Source organism: Strix aluco, chromosome 5 (assembly GCF_031877795.1).
Source record: "Strix aluco isolate bStrAlu1 chromosome 5, bStrAlu1.hap1, whole genome shotgun sequence".
NCBI lineage: Eukaryota > Metazoa > Chordata > Aves > Strigiformes > Strigidae > Strix > Strix aluco.
Genome location: NC_133935.1, coordinates 2,703,372 through 2,723,233, shown reverse-complemented (window position 1 = coordinate 2,723,233; position 19,862 = coordinate 2,703,372). Strand labels below are relative to the sequence as shown.

The following is a 19,862-nucleotide window of genomic DNA, read 5'->3' as shown; positions in this document are numbered from 1 at the left end:
AAGATGCTGTTCAAACCCCAAAATATTTTGAAGTCTGACAGCCATCTTGATGTGGATATAATCTGAAAAGTAAATAAGGAAATAATCGAAGTGTTTTTAAATAAACATATTTCAAGAGAGACTCAGAAAAGATGTTCTTTATAAAGAGATGAAATAAGAACTTAAAATCCAGGGAAGGGTTTTATTTTGCAAGTATGGTTGAAAGTTAGTGAAAGCAAACTGATGCTCAAGTCAGGCTTATAATGGAAAAGCTATTTTAAACATTGGTTTAAGCACTGCAGAAGCATATGATTAGCTTTTCATTGGTTTAAGATGGAAGCTGCAAGACCTGAGGTTCCTTAAGGAAAAAAGGCAGTGTCTACATATAATAAATTAAACACTGGATGGGACACCCAGGCAACATTTTGGGAGTCAGGCCAGTTCAAGGACTGTTCCCAAAAGGCGGTTTTCAAATGTGGCCTCGCAGTTTTGGAGGCTAAAGCAGCTTACTAGTACAGACACAGCCTGATCAAGGCACTTGGCTTCAGGGCCATAGAACAGTCCAGGCAGAGTTTAGTTTAATATCACAGATGTCACCTAAAGCATTTTTAATGACAGACTCTACATACACAATTGCATTTTTTTCAGTTAAGTACAACTCTTACGCAAAGACTAAAATATTTATATAATCAAGGAGAAATTGGTGCAATTTTTGATTATTTCTAGAAAGAAAAGAAACAGTTTTATGAATTTTAGCTGGAATTTCTCTTTTCCCATTGCAAGCATATGTTATGAATAAACATTTACACACAATATGCACATACACACATTTTTTTAAACTATTCTTGCCATTGCTCTCCATTTATTCAGCTATTATGACTTATATTTTGTGCTCATTAAATGATCCACATTTCCCACCAAATAGTGATACTCAACTTATCATATATCATGTTTATGTGAGAGAAGGATAAAAATTCAGTGTCAAACAGGGCAAGTTATGCAGTAATATTCTCAATACTGCTGTCCCAGCACCTTCAAGTTGGACAGAGACCTCCTTCTGCTAGGCGCAAACAAACGTTTTTTTTCCAAGAACTGAAACCACAGAATACTTGGAAAGTAACCACACAGGATTAAATAAAAAAAAAAAAGAGAGAGGGGGGCAGGGGGAAGGAAAAAAAAGAGAACAACAGAGAGAGAAGGCGGGGGGGAGATGGAATTGTCTCAGTGTAATTCCTCTTACTGCCAAGCTGATACCTTTTCCAGAAGTAGTCAATTAAATTTTCTAACATAATAGACTAAGCAGTTGGGGGGGAGGGGGGAAAGCTGGGCTTCTTGGACAGATAAGTAGAGATTGCTGTGTGGTTAGCTTTTTTTTTAACGCATCCAACTATCATCTCCTCAAAGTGATTTTTAGTATCTTTTCGTAACACCTCTCAACATACATTTAAAATTCCTGCGCCTATTTAAACAACTGAAAAAAAAAAATCAGCAAATAAAACACTGTGTAACATTATCATATAAAAGTATTTAAAGATCACTATTTTTTCACTTTGATAGTAAATTCGTTATGACAGCTGTTCTCACGAGTTTCTACAAATGAAGCTATTACAGGTTAATTTTATTTTAATAATAAAATGCTTCCGACTACACTCATAATGGGTAACAATTTCAACATACTGTTGGGGTCACTTGGCAAGACAGAAGCTAGATGTGACTTTTTTTAAAAATGTATTTTTAAATATCTTATGAAGAAAACACATTACTGACTTCTGAAACTAAGCATGATTAATCAGAGAGAATCAGTGATTAACTAATTCTACGTTTAACAAAACCATTTCTCAGACTTTTAGTTTTCTTAAAAAAGAAAAAACAAACTAAAGAACTCACCCCTAAATCAGCTGAAAAACATGAAAACTTTATCTATATGAGAGGGATTAAGAACTGAGACCAATAAGACCTGGCAGTGCCTGCTCACAAGACGATGACCTAAGACAGCACAAATAAAGTCACTGCAAGTTATGGTGCAAGATGTTTTCTGTATTCCCAAAGGTGGTGTTAGATCCTCAAGCAGCTTGTTGGAAGTAAGGGGAAAAATAGAACACCAGATTATTGGAAAAGACCTCTGCCCTTAGATGGCCTAAACCTCCCTACTGCACTATATGGTATGGCAAGTAGCCAGCAACTCTTTTCATAAGGAGCAAATAAAATAAGGCCATCCAGGACTCAGCTCTGCATCAGAGGTTCCCAAAGTGCAATCCACAAACCATCTGTGACCCATAAAAGCCTTCCTATTTAGCTTGCAGAGGGACTTCATTGTGGCCGTCCTCAACAGAACCAGTTCATTAAGTCTGAAGCAATAACAGATTTCTTCCAAGTGGACTTGGGGTTGGGGCAAGTGTCCGGGTGCTCAGGAGACAGGAGCCGTCTGCCACGAAAAGCCCAGCAAGCTCTGCAACTTGATGCTGTGGACACCAGCTGGCCCCAGGAGCAACGCCTTGTCAGAGCCACACGAGGTCCAACAGTGAGCCCCAAATCATTGGGAAACAGGGAAGAATCAGTAACTCAAGCCCTCGCTTGCAGGGAGGATCACTGTACGTTTCAGACAGGTTCCCTCCACTAAGCCTATCACACACCCCCACAGCTCTCCATGATCAGAACTCCATGTTCCGGGTCCCAATCAGATCAGGAACACCCACCTTTCAAGCAGCAAATGCATTTTCAAAGATCTAGGATTTGGGGCCTTAATGATGTAATAATTATCAAGTTATAATCAGTTATTTAAGTTTAAAAAAACCCCCACAAAACGAAGATTTGCTTTAGTACTGCTAGAAAAATAAAAGCAATTACTCCATTTTTACCCCAATTTTAAGAGAAAAAAAAAAAAGAGATTCTGCTTCCCACCTATAAATAAAATAAATATTTTGTTTTGATTCATATTTGAATAAAATATAATTCACAACCCAAATAAATTATAGACATGATCCTTAGGACGAACATAATAAAACATCCAAACATGTAAAATTTTGAACATTTTTAAAATTTTGAGATTTTTAATGTGTGGTAGATTTATTTCTATCTCAATGTACCATATTCTTTGTCATCCTCGAATTAAAAGGAAAATTGGGCTGCTGTCTTATGGATTCTACTGTGAACTCTGCTGCTGCTTTCCCAATATAAATTGGGAATGTACACAGGTGCCACTTGGGGAACAGTGGCAATAAAGACTCAGCACTTCAGATTCTAGTACTATAATGTTTTTTTATCAGTCATACCTCATCTTCTGCATCTGCTGCAGAAGTTAACTTGAGCACAGCTTCACATTTCTCTTGGAAACAGCCTGCAAGGAACTCAGCATGTCTCATGAACACATTCATTTCTTCACTGGTAACCGGGTTCTTGTCACTTAATTCTGCCATCATCAGCTCTAACAAAGTAACTCTAGAATCAGAAAACAACTAGTTAATCAAATTCACTAAGCCATATAGAATTATCAGTAGAATAAGCAGATACAGTTATTAAAAAAGATACAAATTAGCATGCTAGTAACAGAGCTGATTTTTTAAAATTAAGAAGTCTTATAAACACTGGCAATCAGTTCCAGTTCGCCGCTTTATTACTGCACACCACTAATTTAATTCATCATTCAATTAATACAATCTGGCCAGACAGTCAAGTCAATATTTTTCTCAAGTCTATTTCAATTTCTAATTTCTTACGTCCTAACACAACATTACTGTGACTGCATATTCCCTGTGCCTAGAATTTCCACCAAAACAGCTCTTAAAAGCTGTTGTTAAATTCAGCAAAATAAACACAGACTATTTGACAGCTTCCGTTTGAAAACAGCAGCTTTTCACAGCCCTTGCCTTGCACAGAGTCTTTCACTAATTCTCCTTCCCAACCCCAAACTAATTCTGAGCAGAAACAGAGGAAATAAAAATTGATATGCACACTCGGTTCTTTACAGCTGTTTTATAATTGCCACTAGATGGACTACAGTAAATCCAAGTTAATTACTCATTCAGCCGGTAAGAGTTACTCAGTGTATTAAACCAGCAAGTAAGTGCATACATAACGATGCTGCTCTATAAAATGTACTTGGGTCATTTATTTTAACAGCTTTAATGTCATTTTATTTCCAATATCCCTTCATGTTGTTAGGGCAAACTGGGAGTATTTTGTGGAAGCAGGACTTTTACGTGGCAGAGGCCCTCCTACAGCTTCCCCGTTCAACTCCAGCGCAGAGGAGCACATGGGTTAGTGAAGTCCCACTGTAATTCTCTCAACCTGAAAGAGCCCTATTTATTGAATGAATTCAAGAGCAGGCTCAGGGTTTTCTTTCACTAAAATATTTGCAATTCAGATGGAAGGACTGACATTTAAAACATGTGGAATAGTTCAAATGCTTTTTCTTTTTTTTTTTTTTAAATTTACCAAGCAGGTTGTCACAAGGGGAAGAGAAATGTCTTTTTCTGTGGAAAAAGCACGGTCACTGCTTTATTAACCTCCAGGAACCCACCCCTATTAATCACGTAACAGCTACTCAGTTCTTGCTAAACTCAACCCTCAATGTCATTAATACAGCCGCATTAAACAATTATCTGAATGAGGACAAAAAGCTTTTTCAACACAGTAGCACAGAAATGCGCTCAACACGTTTGGGAAAGGGTGGACTCCAGACAGAAGGCTGTCAAACACCCGTAACCTCTCTCACAGGCTTTGCTGACGTGTGTGACGCAGCAGTGACACAGAACACTCGTTCTGTTTGTTCTGCAGGTTACAGCTGGGTACCACACACTTGTCCATCTACAAACTCCAGTTACCCAACATCCCCATCTGAGCGGAGGCTTTCAGATCTGGCACACTATACAAAAATCAACTGAAGTGCACAGATATGTCATTCATCCCCAAAGACAGGGCTGGATTTGACATGCCAGTTTTTAGCAAGTTTAGAGCCTTTCAAGCACATGCTCAGCTAAGAAAACAGGCTGCTCACAGACTTTACAAATACAGGAATTATTCCGGTAAAATATTACCTCCTGCATAACAGAAGTCTAGTCAGCTATTGTTGCACCAATAATCCAAAGAATACATGTTTAAAAACGACAAGCAATCCTTCTGTAAAGAAGCTGGAGGGTCCCCACATATTTCCAAAAACTATTAGTGAGATGAAACTGTTGCCAATAGGGAAATTTTTTGCATTACTCCTCCTCTTGCAATATAACCAGGTGCCCTTGTAGACAACCATAATCCTTTCAGAGAAATAGGAGTGACATTAAAGCTCCACCTGTATGTACTTTCTTTTAAAATTTTCTGTTCTCTTTAGGCGTTCATGTCAAAAATGTTTTCCTGAGTTTTCTTCCAGGCACAGTCATTCAGGACATGCCCATCTTTCCCCTGAATTTCAAGCAAGTCTTGCCATTCAGCCAACAATTTCCTGAGAGCAACACCTTTTGTTCTGGGGCAAGTTCCCTTACATTCCTTTCTTCTATTGTTTCTTCCAAGACTCACCCGAATTTTTCCAAGTTAGTTCTCCCACACAATGCAATCTGCTCATTTCTTTTAAACAATCTCACAACTGTTCAGCCATTCAGATGATAGAGTTTGTTCCTATTTGTTTGCCTACAGCTGAATACAACAGATATGACAACCGGGTTTAGCATGTCTCATCATGAATTTTGGTAACACTCAGATCAATATCTGAAACACAATTTTGTATTTTATATTTATTATTATATTTCTACTTGGAAATGATCATGCTGTGTCATCTTCCATTTCTTTAGGCATCACTTAGAACGACTTTTTGTCAATCTGTTGCTTTTTTTTTTCCCTCCTAGCCAAATTTAAACAAGTTCTTCCTGAAGTTGACCGAATTGGCAAGAACTCAGAACAACTACTACAAAGTATTTGCCATCATCAGTAAAACACATTGCTCTCTCCAATAGTCTGCAAATAAACCACAGCATTAAAGGGCAATTTATATCTGGTAGCTCCTTATTACAAAATAAAGTGAAGTCTAGCTGAGCCTGTCTAAAAACAGTATTGTAAAATTCTATCAATTTTATTATTGCCAAATAATTTTTGTATCAAGCATGCTTGGTTTATAACTTCTTAGCAAGTGTCAGACACCTGGGACATTCTTCCTCTGCAACTAAGACTTCTCTTTCCTGAAACTCTTCACTGTCAGCAATGGTTCTATGAGACAAATTAGGTTCTTCCTCGAAACTTTCAATTCTTTCATCTTCGAACAATACTTGTAAGCATCCTATTGAATGAAAATTGATAGATTTGTGAAGGACTATAATCCAACACTACCTTCAGCTAGTCTATTTCTATGAGCATTACCAAGAACAAAAACCCACCACAACAGCCCTGTGGTTGAACAGAAGCAAGAAGTGGTGCCACTGATACTACCTGAGTGCCCATTTCCAGGCTGCAACATTCACTGAGAACACCTCACAAGCAATAACACAGAATTCAAAACTAAAGATGTAAGTAGTTGAGCATCTTAAAAACACCTGAAGCTATTCACTTGCTATTCAGTTGCATTTTTGTTGCTGTTAATTACAAGACCCCTTCTTAAAAGGGACAACACAGATGTACTCATATTGAAGATTTTTACAACATAATTAAGACTATCAAGGCATTAACTTACACTGTCCATGCTCAAGGCTAACTTGGATTAAAGCAAAGCGAGCTTCTTCTAAATACTTCTGCCAAATACTTGCACACACGTGCAGGGAAATCTCAAATCTGGCAAAGAATTCAAGAATCTACAATCTTTTGGCTCAATACCATAGCCATATGTTTCTGCAAGAATCACTCGCAGAGAAACAGCAGGCACTGTCACATCATCGTACACTTTTCAAAGCCAGAATACCATTAAAAAAGCTGATCGTATCATCACAGTATTTATTTCAGGCCATTTGCAAACTCAGACATGCAACACCAAAGTGCTTAAATTTGTTTGGAAATGCAAGAGAAAGGTGTCCGGAAGTCAGGAATTTTATTTTAATTGAAAATTCAGATTCCAGATCCACTTCTACAACAAGAACTACTTCATGGCACGCACCATGGCTACCGTATCATAAATGCACTAGATTTCAATTACAGGAAATACTTTGAATAGTGCAAATACTGTGAATAGTGCAAATAACTGCGGTTATGCAACTGCATATACTTTGGTTATCTAAGGCAACTGCCAACTTTAACAGTCACCGCTAACGCATGTATTCGCAAACTTTCTCAGCACAGTTAATTTTGTTTCAGTAAATACATTTAAAGTAAGTGTATTTAATGTGCATGATAGAGAACACTGTAACTGAGAGTTACCATATATTCATGAGCTCAAGCTGCCTTCCCCAGACACCTCAATACCACATCTGTCCTTTCTTCATTTATATGACTTAGTCAGCCTTATTGGACACCCAATGCGGCAACTCTTGCGGTGAAAGCTCCTTGTCTCATTTTGAAACAATGAATTCCCTGTGCTTTGGTTTATACGATTACTTTTTTCTCCAGTTAATGACAGTCAAAATGTTTTTATCTCATTTGGACTTGTCTCCTCATATATCTCAAAAGAATGCATTCTTAAATATGCTAACGTTATACAGGAAGATGCCATGGCACGGTTTTCTTCTACAGTTGATGCAAAAGGACTACTTCTACACTACTTCTGTGTTTGACAGTAAATTAAACAGTATCAAATTCATAATAAACTGTACTGTGATGTTTTTGCAAATCTTAATTGAGTTTACTTGATTTGCAGAACTCTTGGGATTGATAATAAATTCAGCGAATATGCTGTGACTAGCCATTGCACATGCGATCAACCACATGATGCTTACACCAAAAGCCTTGCAGTCGAGGCAGCCGATCATCTGTAGCATGGCACATGCAACGAATGCAGCTGAAACCTCTCTAGAAACTGATTACATCTATTGCTTAAAGTACAACTGAACACCCAGGCCTGACTGTCCTCAAGGGGATTACGAATACATACAAACAAACTGCCATTCATGACATACCCTCCCAATTAAATCTAGCTCGTTCACTTAAAACACTCTTTCCTGCTAACTGGTTAAGGAGCCCCCACCTCCAGGCACAGTAAGGACATAGCTCATATTCATTCCCATTTGGTCAGCCTGAATAAATGAGGAAGCCAGTATTTCCCTCCTTATCATTCCCATCCCATGTTTTCCATCCCATACCTATACATTAATATTGTATCTATGGTTCTCAACCTACCATATACTCTTTCTTTGCCTGCCATCCCTTTTGTTTCTTCACAATCTCTGATCAGACTCTGTATCCCCATTTGTAATAACGCTGTGGTTTTAATCACAGCAAAAAAACACAGGAAAGAAAAACATTAAGGGACTCCTTTGTTTACTGCTTTCTCTTTCACCTGCAAAAACTATAGGGGCAACTTGCAGTTTCCCTGAGCAAATGGGGAACAAAGTAGCCATGTTGAATACATAAACAAGATCTTCAAGCAGTTGGAGGAGCTGCAGAATTATAGTACAGGATTTCCCAAAGGCGATTATTCTAACAAAATAATTTTTTATCTTCCCCGATTCTCTATTAAAGCAATTATAAATAAGATTGTCTCAATTCTAGCAATGGCCATTTCCCATCAATTCAGCATGCATTTGCTTAGACGCTTGAAGGAAAACTAGCTAGTTTCTTTCAAGGTGACGGTTTATTGAAGAATTTTATATTTTCAGTAATGGAAATACCAAAAGATTAAGTAATCATGGGCATCTGCCCATCTATGTTTTTTAGGTTCTGCTAATCAGTATTAGACAGACTTCCAACTTTAGTAAAGGCTTCCTATTAATTTCTTGTTATTGCAACAGAAGTATGAACAGCTGAGGACATTTCAAATACAGCTGTAAAACACTGCAGGGTGTGGTGCTCTTATGAAATCAAGACACAGGCATGAAATCTTGTCTTTTTTTTTTTTTTTAAAGTGTTTCTTTACCAAGTAATGGCGCCAACCTGGATTCTGCAACCCTACATAAATCACTGCCAGTTGTGGCTAAGCTGTAATGTTAACCAACCAATTTAAAACCATTACTGACATAGAAACATGTATTTAGAGATTTTGTGCCAACTATGAAACCACACAGTTTTTCAATCATGTGAACAGGATACTCTATATGGAATGCTAAATACTAAAACCCACATTGGTTTTTGGGGTTACCTTTCTTGATTGCTCAGTTTGGCATAGAGGGCTTTTACCAACTCTGGACATTTCAGCAAATGGTCTGTAACAATCAAGAACCTAAAGAAAAAAAAAAAGTGTTACTGGTGCTACAAAAAGAGCATCTACATTTACTCCAAGTGGCGTTGGTTATTTTTACTTGCAGATGACCATGTGACATCCTTCTGGTCCTATTTGCTAATAGATACAAATTGTCACAAAATAATTGTGCATTGTTCTGCAGTATTTTTCCTAATAGAGCAATGACCATTTCCTATCAATTCAGCACACTTTCACTCAAATGCTTGAAGGAAAGTTGGTTAGAGTCTTTTGCCAGTTATACAAAAGGCACACCACAATTCAAATCATAAAACACTCATCCAATTGTTTAGGCATCTCAGCAAAAAGCTAAAGTTCAAGCTTGAAAGCTATTATGGTACTCATCACAACACTGGTTTTAAGCTCATCAGTCAAAAAAGTGCCGAAATAATTTCACTTTTAAAAAAACTTCTAACAAAGCATCAAAGTAAACGGAAACTTCTTTGTCAGAGGCAAGGCAGCAAAATGCTGTTCTCAACTTACAAAAAAATACCCTGTTCAACAGGAACTTAAGCTGATAACCAGCTCTAACTCCTTGCTCTAAGAGGCAGGTAGGTAGGGTCAGTCTAGCCTTGTGCTAATACCAGTATTTACGCTGATCACCTTCCCAAGTACCATTCACAGCAGCCAACAGCAGATGCCAATCAATTAATTTCAAGCCAGACATGTGCTTTTAGTATTATGGGAAAAAACAAAGTATGTAAAAATATTTTTCTCCTCAAATTACATTCCTAGGAGTACTAGCAGTGTTATATATGCTGCATAGGTATATGCATACTAAACTATGCATTTTTTAAGCAGCGTGTCTACCTGTTAAATATAAGATAACAACAGCTCAAGTCTCAGAGAATCCTCTGAGCTGATGAACCTACTGAGAAAGAATAGCTAAAATAATATGAAAACCAAGCAATTTCAGTATTCCTTCTGCCTCCTCCCTACTTTTACACTTTGCTGACAGCCTTTTATTTTGTGTATCTGTAAATCACTACATAGCTAACAGGAAGATCACACAGAAGCCTTCCAGCTGCAACGAAGTATTTTTTTGACAAATACTTAATGGCAATTGGGGAAACAGGAGAACAAGAGGTGTCCAAAAGATTAACAGCTATTGTATTTCTAACAGTAACTGTGGACTTAGCCCGGATCTGCTTCAGTTACTGTAAACTAGACATTTTTAAGAGGGGGAGGGAGATGAAAAGCTGGTTTGTGCTGTGCTTTTTTTTACTGATACTTGTACACACATTCAAGGAAAAAAATAGTATAGGCGTAGGGAATCATCAATTTAAAATTGGCATTCTGAGCAGTGTAGCATTTACTCAAGAGTTTCTCAACACAAATTTGAACCTACAGACTTCCCCAAAGTCAACAGCACAAATGTATTCCAACTGAGCAGCGCAGACTCGGCCGTAACAACTGAATGAAGCCATCAGCAGTGCAGTCAAGGGGAACACTTCTACAGCTCCTGAACTGACAATTCACAGCACACAAGCCGTCCATGGTTAAACCTTAGAATGGGAGCAACTGACACTATTATTCGGGGACTTGAGTAGAAGCAAAGGCTTTTATCTGGAGCTGCAAAAGAAAAGAGTGTAATAGGAGTTGTGCAGAACAGGGTACTTAGCCTCGTAACATACAAATTTCAGCTGACAATGAAGTATGGTAAAAGTGCATGTAAGGAGACAATCTGAAGCCTGATTTTTTCAATTTTCCAGTTGGGACTAGGAATTTAAGTCTTAATTTTCATGATCAACATTCTTTTGAGGAAATCTTGACTATTTGCCCTGTAGTTAAAAAACAATCCATAATTATCACAAGAAGATCTAATGCTACTAGGTACACATTAGTGATTACTACTGCAAAGTGGAAAACCTGTATTTTAGTCGTTACTTGGGTCTACACTCTTGTATTTATTCAAACGTCTTTCACGTTTGGTGGACTAAACCTCTACTGCTTGAGGAGCTTGCAGTATTTTAGAATAAAATTTCCCTTTATAAAGGAGCATAGACTTCTGGATACACTACTTACCCTTTTAATTTCATGACATGATGAAATTTTTGCTTCTGTATTTAAGTATTTATTCATATTTCACATGAAATTTCTGCTTCTGTATTTAAGTTTCTCTTTTACCTTATCCACTTCCTGCATTACTGTATCATAAAGAATAGAGTACTAGCATATTGTACAAGAGCATCACCAAAAGATAACAGAAGAATTAGTAGTAGAGTAAAACACTTTCAACTCTTGCTACCATGCCCAAAAATTTCGGTGGTAGTTAAGCAAGGATGCAGCAAATTAAATCTAGTATCTTCTAGTCCACAGCCCTCCTGTTTTTCATTTGGGGCTGGGGAGATCAACAGAAAAAGTAAGACCATCCCCAACCCTAAAATAAAAAAAGACATTCAGTTTTGGGTTACTGACTGAATATGGCATTTCAGATGCACACAAAAGTCTTTCGCAGGAGATTTAAACTCCCTTTGGGGGCTAAGAGCAGAACCACTGGGATAAACTGAGGACCACTGTAATTTAGCAAAGGAAATGGTGAAAATTAAAGTTGTTATGCAAGCGTAAGACAGTAACAAATGAACAGTGTTAAATATGCCAATTTTCTTGACTTTTAAAAAATTGTTTGGCTAAAATCCTAAAAAAATCAAGTGCTTACATAGTAGATAAATACAGGAGGAGATGTTCAGTTCAAAGACTTTACAATAGCACAAGGGCTGCATTGTACCAAATTGAACTTGAGAAGCAGCCAAGATGAAATGGTATAAGCTGCATTTGCGCTCAGTATATTTCAAATGACCACTAAGCTTGCTCCAATCAAAGCCGGGTGTAAGCAATCAACTTTATCATCAAATGTCATGCTCCTTATTAAGTTGATTTGATCCCATTAGCAAGTTTAGAGAACAGTGTCCTCACTCTCAGAAAATGAGGAAGAAAACCCCCACAAATGTTTCAAGAGCAAGATGAAAAAACTACGGCGATTCTCTATTTGATCAGCAAACTTCCCTTCCCATCTCAAAACCAAAGCATTTTTCATCATCCTACAATAATGTCACTCTATCCAAAATAGTTAGTAAGAATAGCTATTTTTACTGTAGTTTAACAAACAGATGTAACAAAATCATCCAAATTTTGAAGAAAATAAAGGAGAAAATTTAGTCAGCTAAACTTTCAAAGCCATATCACCAGCCTTTTCAGATGCTAAAAAATCAATATGCCTCATGAGGAATTGTTTGGGACCAGAGCATATTTTAGAAGCAGAAGTATTTTTTGCCCTCGCACAAGAATATAAACACCCTATCAAAACTATTTAAAAAACAACTACAAGTATAAAGCTATTTAATAACAAATGGAACACATGTGCTGTCACAAAGACCTCCAGAAACTAGATAAATCATCCCAAACACCAGCACTTCTTGCTCAAAAGAAGGACAACTAGACACATTTCCATATTTTAGGCTCAACTCCAAGTACCAAGCACCACAATACTCCTCTCCTGAGCTGAATCAAGCACAACAGTGAACACCCTTCCATCTTCATTACCCATAATGAATGCATCCTCCTTACAGGCCGTGATACCGTCCACCAAGTCAACTCTCAGGTCTAGAAGACTGAGTTTGGATTATCTGTAATATTTCTCTGACTCAGAAGACTCTCACATTCAATTTGATAGCTACATCTGAAAGGCACTAAAAAGAGATTTACTTATGCACAAAGTTGGAATAATATTTTTCTGAAGAGCTACCAAGAAGGACGCGGAAGATGATTAGCAATACAATCACTTCCTTCTCCCTTCTCTCCACAAAATATACAAGAAGAAAGAGGTGATGAGATAAATAAACATGGGAGGCTCAGCTTTGAAAGACTGAGGAAATCTGTGCCAATACACTGCTACTGCAAATAGAAAGTAGAAGCTACTCAGATCTCTACAATTAAGGAAATTTTTCCAATTGTCAGTAGTATTTAAAACCACAGTTGAACTTGGAACCTGCAACATAACTCCAACTTTCCTGGAATTAAAAATAAGAATTTCTGGAGTGTAGAAGAAGGGGCAGAGGACACCCTAAACTGTCAGAGAGAAGAGACAAAGTTGCCAGCCCAAATGAAAAAAAAAAGGTAACGTTTTCTGGTTTCTCCACCACACGCATACCAATTAAGCAACAAGCGCTCTACTGAGGAGTTCCATCTTTGCCTTTAAATCTGTGCCCATGGGCGACACTCCTTGCCACAGGAGCACTAGTTTCTGTCCACACTTCTTTCCATGAGCCAGGACAAAATAACCAAAGGCAAAAAATGAGGAGGGGGAGCCCCACATCCTAATCTTTACAGTCATCATGGAGTTGTGGTTTCAAAAAGAGAAAGTGGATGTTCAGAAAATCTTACTTCCCATGCCAAACAGCTGACCACACTCTTAATATCGCTTTTCTGGAAGCCAAAAGGCATATTACGCCTCTTATTTTAAAATGGAGGATTTTTGTTACTTGCTCTTCAGGAATCAAAAATACAACCTGTTTTTTCTTTCCATAGTAGCTACACTGCCCCATGCACACACTTGGAAAAACTGATGACACAAGCTATACTCTCATCTCTAATGGAACCACCAAAGTATTTCTAAAATAAACAGCTTTTAGAATACACACTGGTCTCGGTTAGGATAAATTATAATGTAATTTTGTACTACTTTTTCCTAATTATTTTACAAAACACATATGTTTGCAGGTTCAATATTCTAAAATAGATCTCATGTGGCATTCTGTGCTGGTTTCTTTTCTAAACACAGTAGCTCCTAAACTGTGTGACACACTTTTCTGCTGTTGATCAATACAAACCCGACAGGGAGTGGATGTGTATGTGTGGGGAAACACACAGGAATGACTTTTTAAAGGTTCCACAATCTTCCAGAGCTTAAGACATAGCCCTCTGCATGTTTTAAGAAAAAGCTGAAAAAAAAAATTAAAAATGGTAGTGCCTGGCAAACCTTTTCAGCATACTACACATGACTCTAGATACGGCTTGTGCTTTGTTTTTCCTTTGGAACTGCGAGGGAGTTTGTTACAGAGGACTCTTCAGACCTTGATAGTAATCACATAGAAACAAAGTGAGTAGGAAATACGTTCCGGTTACTGAGCAGTGTATTTCAGCTTTGTTTCCTAAAGGAAGGCTATGTCCAGTTCCCTGATAGCATCCTTTGGTAGGCAGCAGCTGCTGAAAGAAAGCAGCACTGGAAAAAGAGAATTAGCTTATGGAGTAAGTATATTTGCTTCCATGTTTAACATATGTTCAACTTAGTTTGTCAACACTTCAGAAGAATTAAATCAGCATACAGCTATGGAGGTATATTGGAAAGATGGAGAAAATTAATTATTGTCTCACAAGGGCTTGAAAACCATGCTCATCCCTTTGAAGAAACAGAAGATGGAACTGAGGGGTGGAGGAAGCAGAACCAAAAGATGCATAATGCAGAAAGACTGATCACAGTTTACGAGATCGATCATCTGCTGTTAGGGAACAGATAGAAATGAACTAAGCAATACTAAAAGACAAAAAAAAAAAGAAAAATCACAAGAGGGTAGAAGCAATGGAACTGAAGTTGAGAAGTTTAAAAACTTTCCATGTGAGAGGAAGTATTTTACAGGGAATGCTAATCCCACAACTGTGATCATGAGCAGAGCAAGCTGGAAGCAACAGATCATCACCAACCCCTGAAAGGGAGAGACTACATTGGAGGACAAGGTCTCAGGACTAAAGATAGAACAAGAATGGTCACTCATGCACCAGGCTGTAGCAGCATGGAAGTTTTTCACCAAACTTAGTGGGTATTAATTCTTACGCTAACAGCCTAGATAGTAGCTGCATGTTGCAAAGAACAACATGTTTTCTAGAAAACAACTGCACAGCAAAGAACCGTCAAGGAGATAGGATCATTTAATTAGTGTACGCCATAAATCAAATCAAAGAAAGGAAACTAACTTGTTTCTGCAGAGCCAGTGTCTTTGCAAAGACATATGCTTTGAAGTATATTCTGTAACATCATACTCCTCGAAACTTTCTGAGAGCAGCAAGCTCTGGGCACTCTTCGCAAGCCCAACTACAGATCCAAACATTCAGGACAAGACAGGTTAAGTTTCAACAGCTTTCAGTCCTGAAAACTTCCAGTTTCTTCTTGCTCTAAGATTTTAGCCAAAAGCTACAAAACAAAGGGGTTTACAGCCAGTCAGGCAATGTTTTGAAGAACCTCAGTTGGAGATACACAATCTGCCTCCTCAAATCATTGCTCTTGGGAGTTAGAGCAGCAGCAGCAGCCTCGGAAGAGCTGCTAGTATTCAAGATTACAGGATTGCTAGCCTGAAACAAGTTCAGGAGCTGTGTTGACTAGAAGTTTAGAGGCAGTTTAAAAATACATTGTTTAATATATGTTAATTAATACTATTTTAAAATGCCACTCAGCATCTGGTATTAAAGATGGCACAGGTAGCAACATTAAAAAAAATCTTGGAGCTGTTTAGAGGATCAAGCTTCTAAAAGAGAAAGAGGGGGAGGTATCAGTACTTAAGAGAGTATTTATTAAATGTGTGAATTACATTCTGCAACTTCACAGATTTCAGAGATATAAGCATTTCTGATGCTTACAAGTAACCACAAACTTAATGAAATGAGCCTTCAGACCTTCTGGTCTGGATAAACAGGTATGAACATACAAGGACTGAATACAAAATTTGACCAGGGCATTTCTTACAGACCTGACTTCCTTCTTAAATTTATTAACTCTTTCTTAGCTCATAGCATGCCATGGAAAATACTTAATAGAAAGTGTATCACTCATGAACTGTTACCTCCCTTTCTTCCAAGTTCTGAGGCAATTTTTGTTATGCTGTCAATCTACAAACTGTTTTAAAAATGCATCTATGCTTATAGTCTCAAAATCTCACTCTGCTGGTCTGCACAATAGCTCTCCTCTGTTTCAAAAACTTCTCAGAAAGTAGATGGCTTGGCTTTCCATCACTGATTAGATTCAGAAGTCGCTAAACTGAGGCCTTATCTCCCATAACCCACCCCTCTCAGGAAGCATAGCCAACACTTCAGACATTCCCTGTTCCCTGACAGGAGATCCTTGTCTTCTACCGAATGTCTTGTGATTCGAGAAGTAGGCAAATGTGGCAGAAAAATTCCAGAAAGCTACATCGTGCCTTCAGAGACGCCTCCTCCGCTCTCTTTTTTCTGGGAGAGGGGTTTATGGCAGACAGAAGAGGAACTGCAAAAGGTCTGCTACCAACAGCTGGTTCTAAAAAAGGAGCTCTGAGGAACTGCTCAGAATAACCTCAGATTTCCTCTGACAAAGTCTCCCTACAGAACTGCTGCGAGACTGGAGGGAGAAGCCAAAGGCATCACACTTGGAAAGAGGTTCCTCCTGAACTTTCCCTAAGGACTTTTCCAGCTTGCAGATGGAAAACTGGACTCTAAACATGAATGTGGGATCCTGAATAGAGGAGGAACTGCCAATTCACCAAAAAAAGATTTTGAAGATGTGCTTGCCCTCTTGTCATGGATGAAGAGTAGAAAGCCCAACATGTGCTAGCAGAATGGAGTAGGGAGGACCCCAGGGGAGAGACTACAGTTCAGCCAATGGCCTTAAATCCAAATATTTGTCCTGGATGTCCTCTCCCTGTCCCAATGGTACATGGCAGCAACTGCAAAAATATCTTGAGCATCGTGTTTATTTGTGGAATTCATTGGATACTAACTTAAAGGAACATTATGTCATAAATTTCAGTGCACAATAAAAGGGAATAAAATTGTAAATAAAAGTTTTGCCTATAACCAAAACTCACCTGGTTATTCAAAGAAAGTTTTTCAATACCTAAAAGCAGCATTTGACGGCGAGAAAGCCCAGCCAAGAGGAATAAACACATGTGGCATTTGCTTTTTATTCGGTGTAATACGAAACCGGATGCTCCAGCTGAGAGACAAGAAGGTAGGCAGGAATTAAGTAGTATTTTTAACTTAAAAAGTAAGAACATCGGTCATTTGTGAGTCCAGCAGTGAGCATAACCTCCTGGAAGAAGAATAGTCTGCATTTCGGCTCACCCATATAATGCTGTGCACTTTGCTAGCTGTGGCACAAGGGACCCAAATCTTTACAACAGATACTGGCTCTGTTGCAAATACCGCGGCTATGAAAATTCGTTTAAGCAATCTTAGTGGTATGTACTTCAGTGAGAGCTGAAGTACAGCTCCAAATTTTCAATGAATTGCTGACAAAATGCTTTTTCTACAGTCCAGAGAGTCGTCCAAAGCTTCGCTCTGACTTCGTAAGAAAAGGGACAGAGATATTCTGCACTTTTACCTGACTATATCTCATGCACACTCTTCTGTATCAGAAAGTAACGTAGTTCTTCAACGAGGGAAAAAAAAAGTGCTTCAGTAATGAACCAAGACTTAGTTTAAACCAGGAAGATTATATGCAATGATAAAAATGGACACCAAAGCAAAAGCAGCAATACACCAGAGTCAAAAATTATTCTGAACACATTCTCAAAGCAGCAATGACTGTGTCTGTCTTTCACATACCTAACTGCAAAAAACTGCAATTCATTCGGTATCCAAAAATGTTTTAGAAATAAAAGGCTTAATGAAAGAATAGCTATTAGAAACACAAACCTACAAAATTTCAAAAGCTGTCCTAAAGAAACAGCATTACTACATGTCAGGACCAACACTGACCCAAGGACAAAGCCTATTTTTCCACTTACCATTGTCAAAAAAGTGTTCTTATATTCAAAATAAGAATCTTTGGCTTTCATCAGCCAAAGCAAACAACATTACTTTTACCAAAATAAGAAATCCTGTTTACTGTTCAGCTTTTGCGTTCACAGTGAAGTACATGTGAGGAAGCCATTTCTGGACGCTGCCTGCTCTGTCTGATCACGGGAACAGAGCAGCACTTTACGCTAGTAAATGGAGAGCAGTGAAAAATTCACAACAGTTCCCTGCAGAAAAGAGATGCAACATGGCAGGCATCAGTAGAGCTCTCCCCTTAATTTGGAGAATCGGCAGAGAAAACCGCTCAAGGAGGCAGGACGCAAGAAAGTCAGCACAAGAGCTGGCTAGCTTGATTCCAGCTGCTCAGCAATAGGAAAAAAAGCAAGCAAGCAACAGAAGGCATCATCATTACATTACACGACTATATCCATCCACGTTTATCTCACAGTAGAAGGATTAGTGCTAATAAAAGAAACAGACTTTCAGATTCAACTCAAGACTACCCTCAAAACACGCCCATTCTAATATTCTACAAAAGAAAAAAAAAGAAAAAACTGTTTGGACTGGGAGGTTCAGCTGTGTGACATCAGGTCTAATACTTGCAAATACTCTTATGTTATGTGCTTTACAAATGGAAAAATGATAGAAAAATGCAAAGAAGGATCCAAGATACACGCTGCAGGTACCTTGTGAAAATGTAGTCAGTTATTCACAGGATTAAGTTAATATCCTCTGTAATTAAACCTAAACTAAGAGCAACTTGCTGCCTACAGAATACATGCTGTGTTAATACTGCCAAGGTAACAAGAAAAAAACTCTTGATAATTTGCCAAAAAAAAAAAAAAAAAAAGATATTGCAAGACTTTACAATGATTGTTCTACTTGTAACAAGACTGCTAACTTTGTAGGCTCCAACAAACCTTTAACTACACAGAAATACACCATGCAGTACAGGCTCACAAGATGCATGTATGCCCTAAGATAAAATATTACATTAGTGTAACAGACTGACCTATGGCTAACTGGAACATGGGAGAAGAATAAAAAAAAAAAAAAAAGACAGAAAAACCATAACCAAAACCAGAAAAAGACTGTTTAAATCAGTGCTGTGTAATGAATGGTACACACTAGCAGATTTCCACTGAAAATATGAAAAATAAACCTCTTACACCAACCTTTTTTTTTTTAATAAAAAAGGATGTAAAAACATTACTTTCTTACCCTCCCCCTCTGCATCAAGTAGACCAAAGATACTACATGTATTCTAATACATAAATATCAGTTTTTCAGGATGAAAATCACTTAAAAAAAACCAACTAAGATGAAAAAAGAAGATATTTTGCCACTTAAATGACCCTCAGCCTTGACAAATATTATCTCACAATAAGAACAGATGAACACAAGGAAGAACCAGAGAGTAAATGTGTTTCTTGAAATGGGAAATCTAAGAAATGGAGTATTAGAAGAACAAACGAAGTGAGGATCAAGAAACAGGGGAAAATCAGTGCAAGATGAATCACAAAAAGGCTCTAGAGCTACAAAGAGACAGAAAAATCAGCCCCTTTCTACCAAGGAATTATCTTTTACAATTTCAAGGTAATGCTGTTTGAATACCTCTTGAATGCTTGACACTGCACTGTTGAAACACCCTTTTTGGTTTAGATTTTGCCCTTGTGAATGCACTTTACCTATGTTGACTTGAAAACCGTGCCAACATTATTGAAAGATTTCCATTTATAACTTGGTTCAAGATGACTGTATAAAATGTCAAGAAACTTGTACTAAAAACTCATTACTTTTTCTTTCAGTTGGGAAAAGT

General features: G+C 37.9%; 1 protein-coding gene across 3 annotated transcripts in view; it reads right to left on the bottom strand.

Annotated features, from left to right (window-relative positions):
- The window catches only part of ATXN10 (ataxin 10), a 103,820-nt gene that overhangs the window by 52,290 nt on the left and 31,668 nt on the right, over positions 1 to 19,862 (bottom strand). For 2 of the 3 annotated variants that reach the window (XM_074825626.1, XM_074825629.1), the window contains exons 6-7: positions 9,185 to 9,265; positions 3,252 to 3,417 (exon numbers count right to left, since the gene is read on the bottom strand). In XM_074825626.1, the coding sequence (XP_074681727.1) occupies positions 3,252 to 3,417; positions 9,185 to 9,265 (247 nt within the window). The remainder of the gene's footprint in view (positions 1 to 3,251; positions 3,418 to 9,184; positions 9,266 to 19,862) is intronic. The other variant, XM_074825627.1, reaches the window with a different exon arrangement.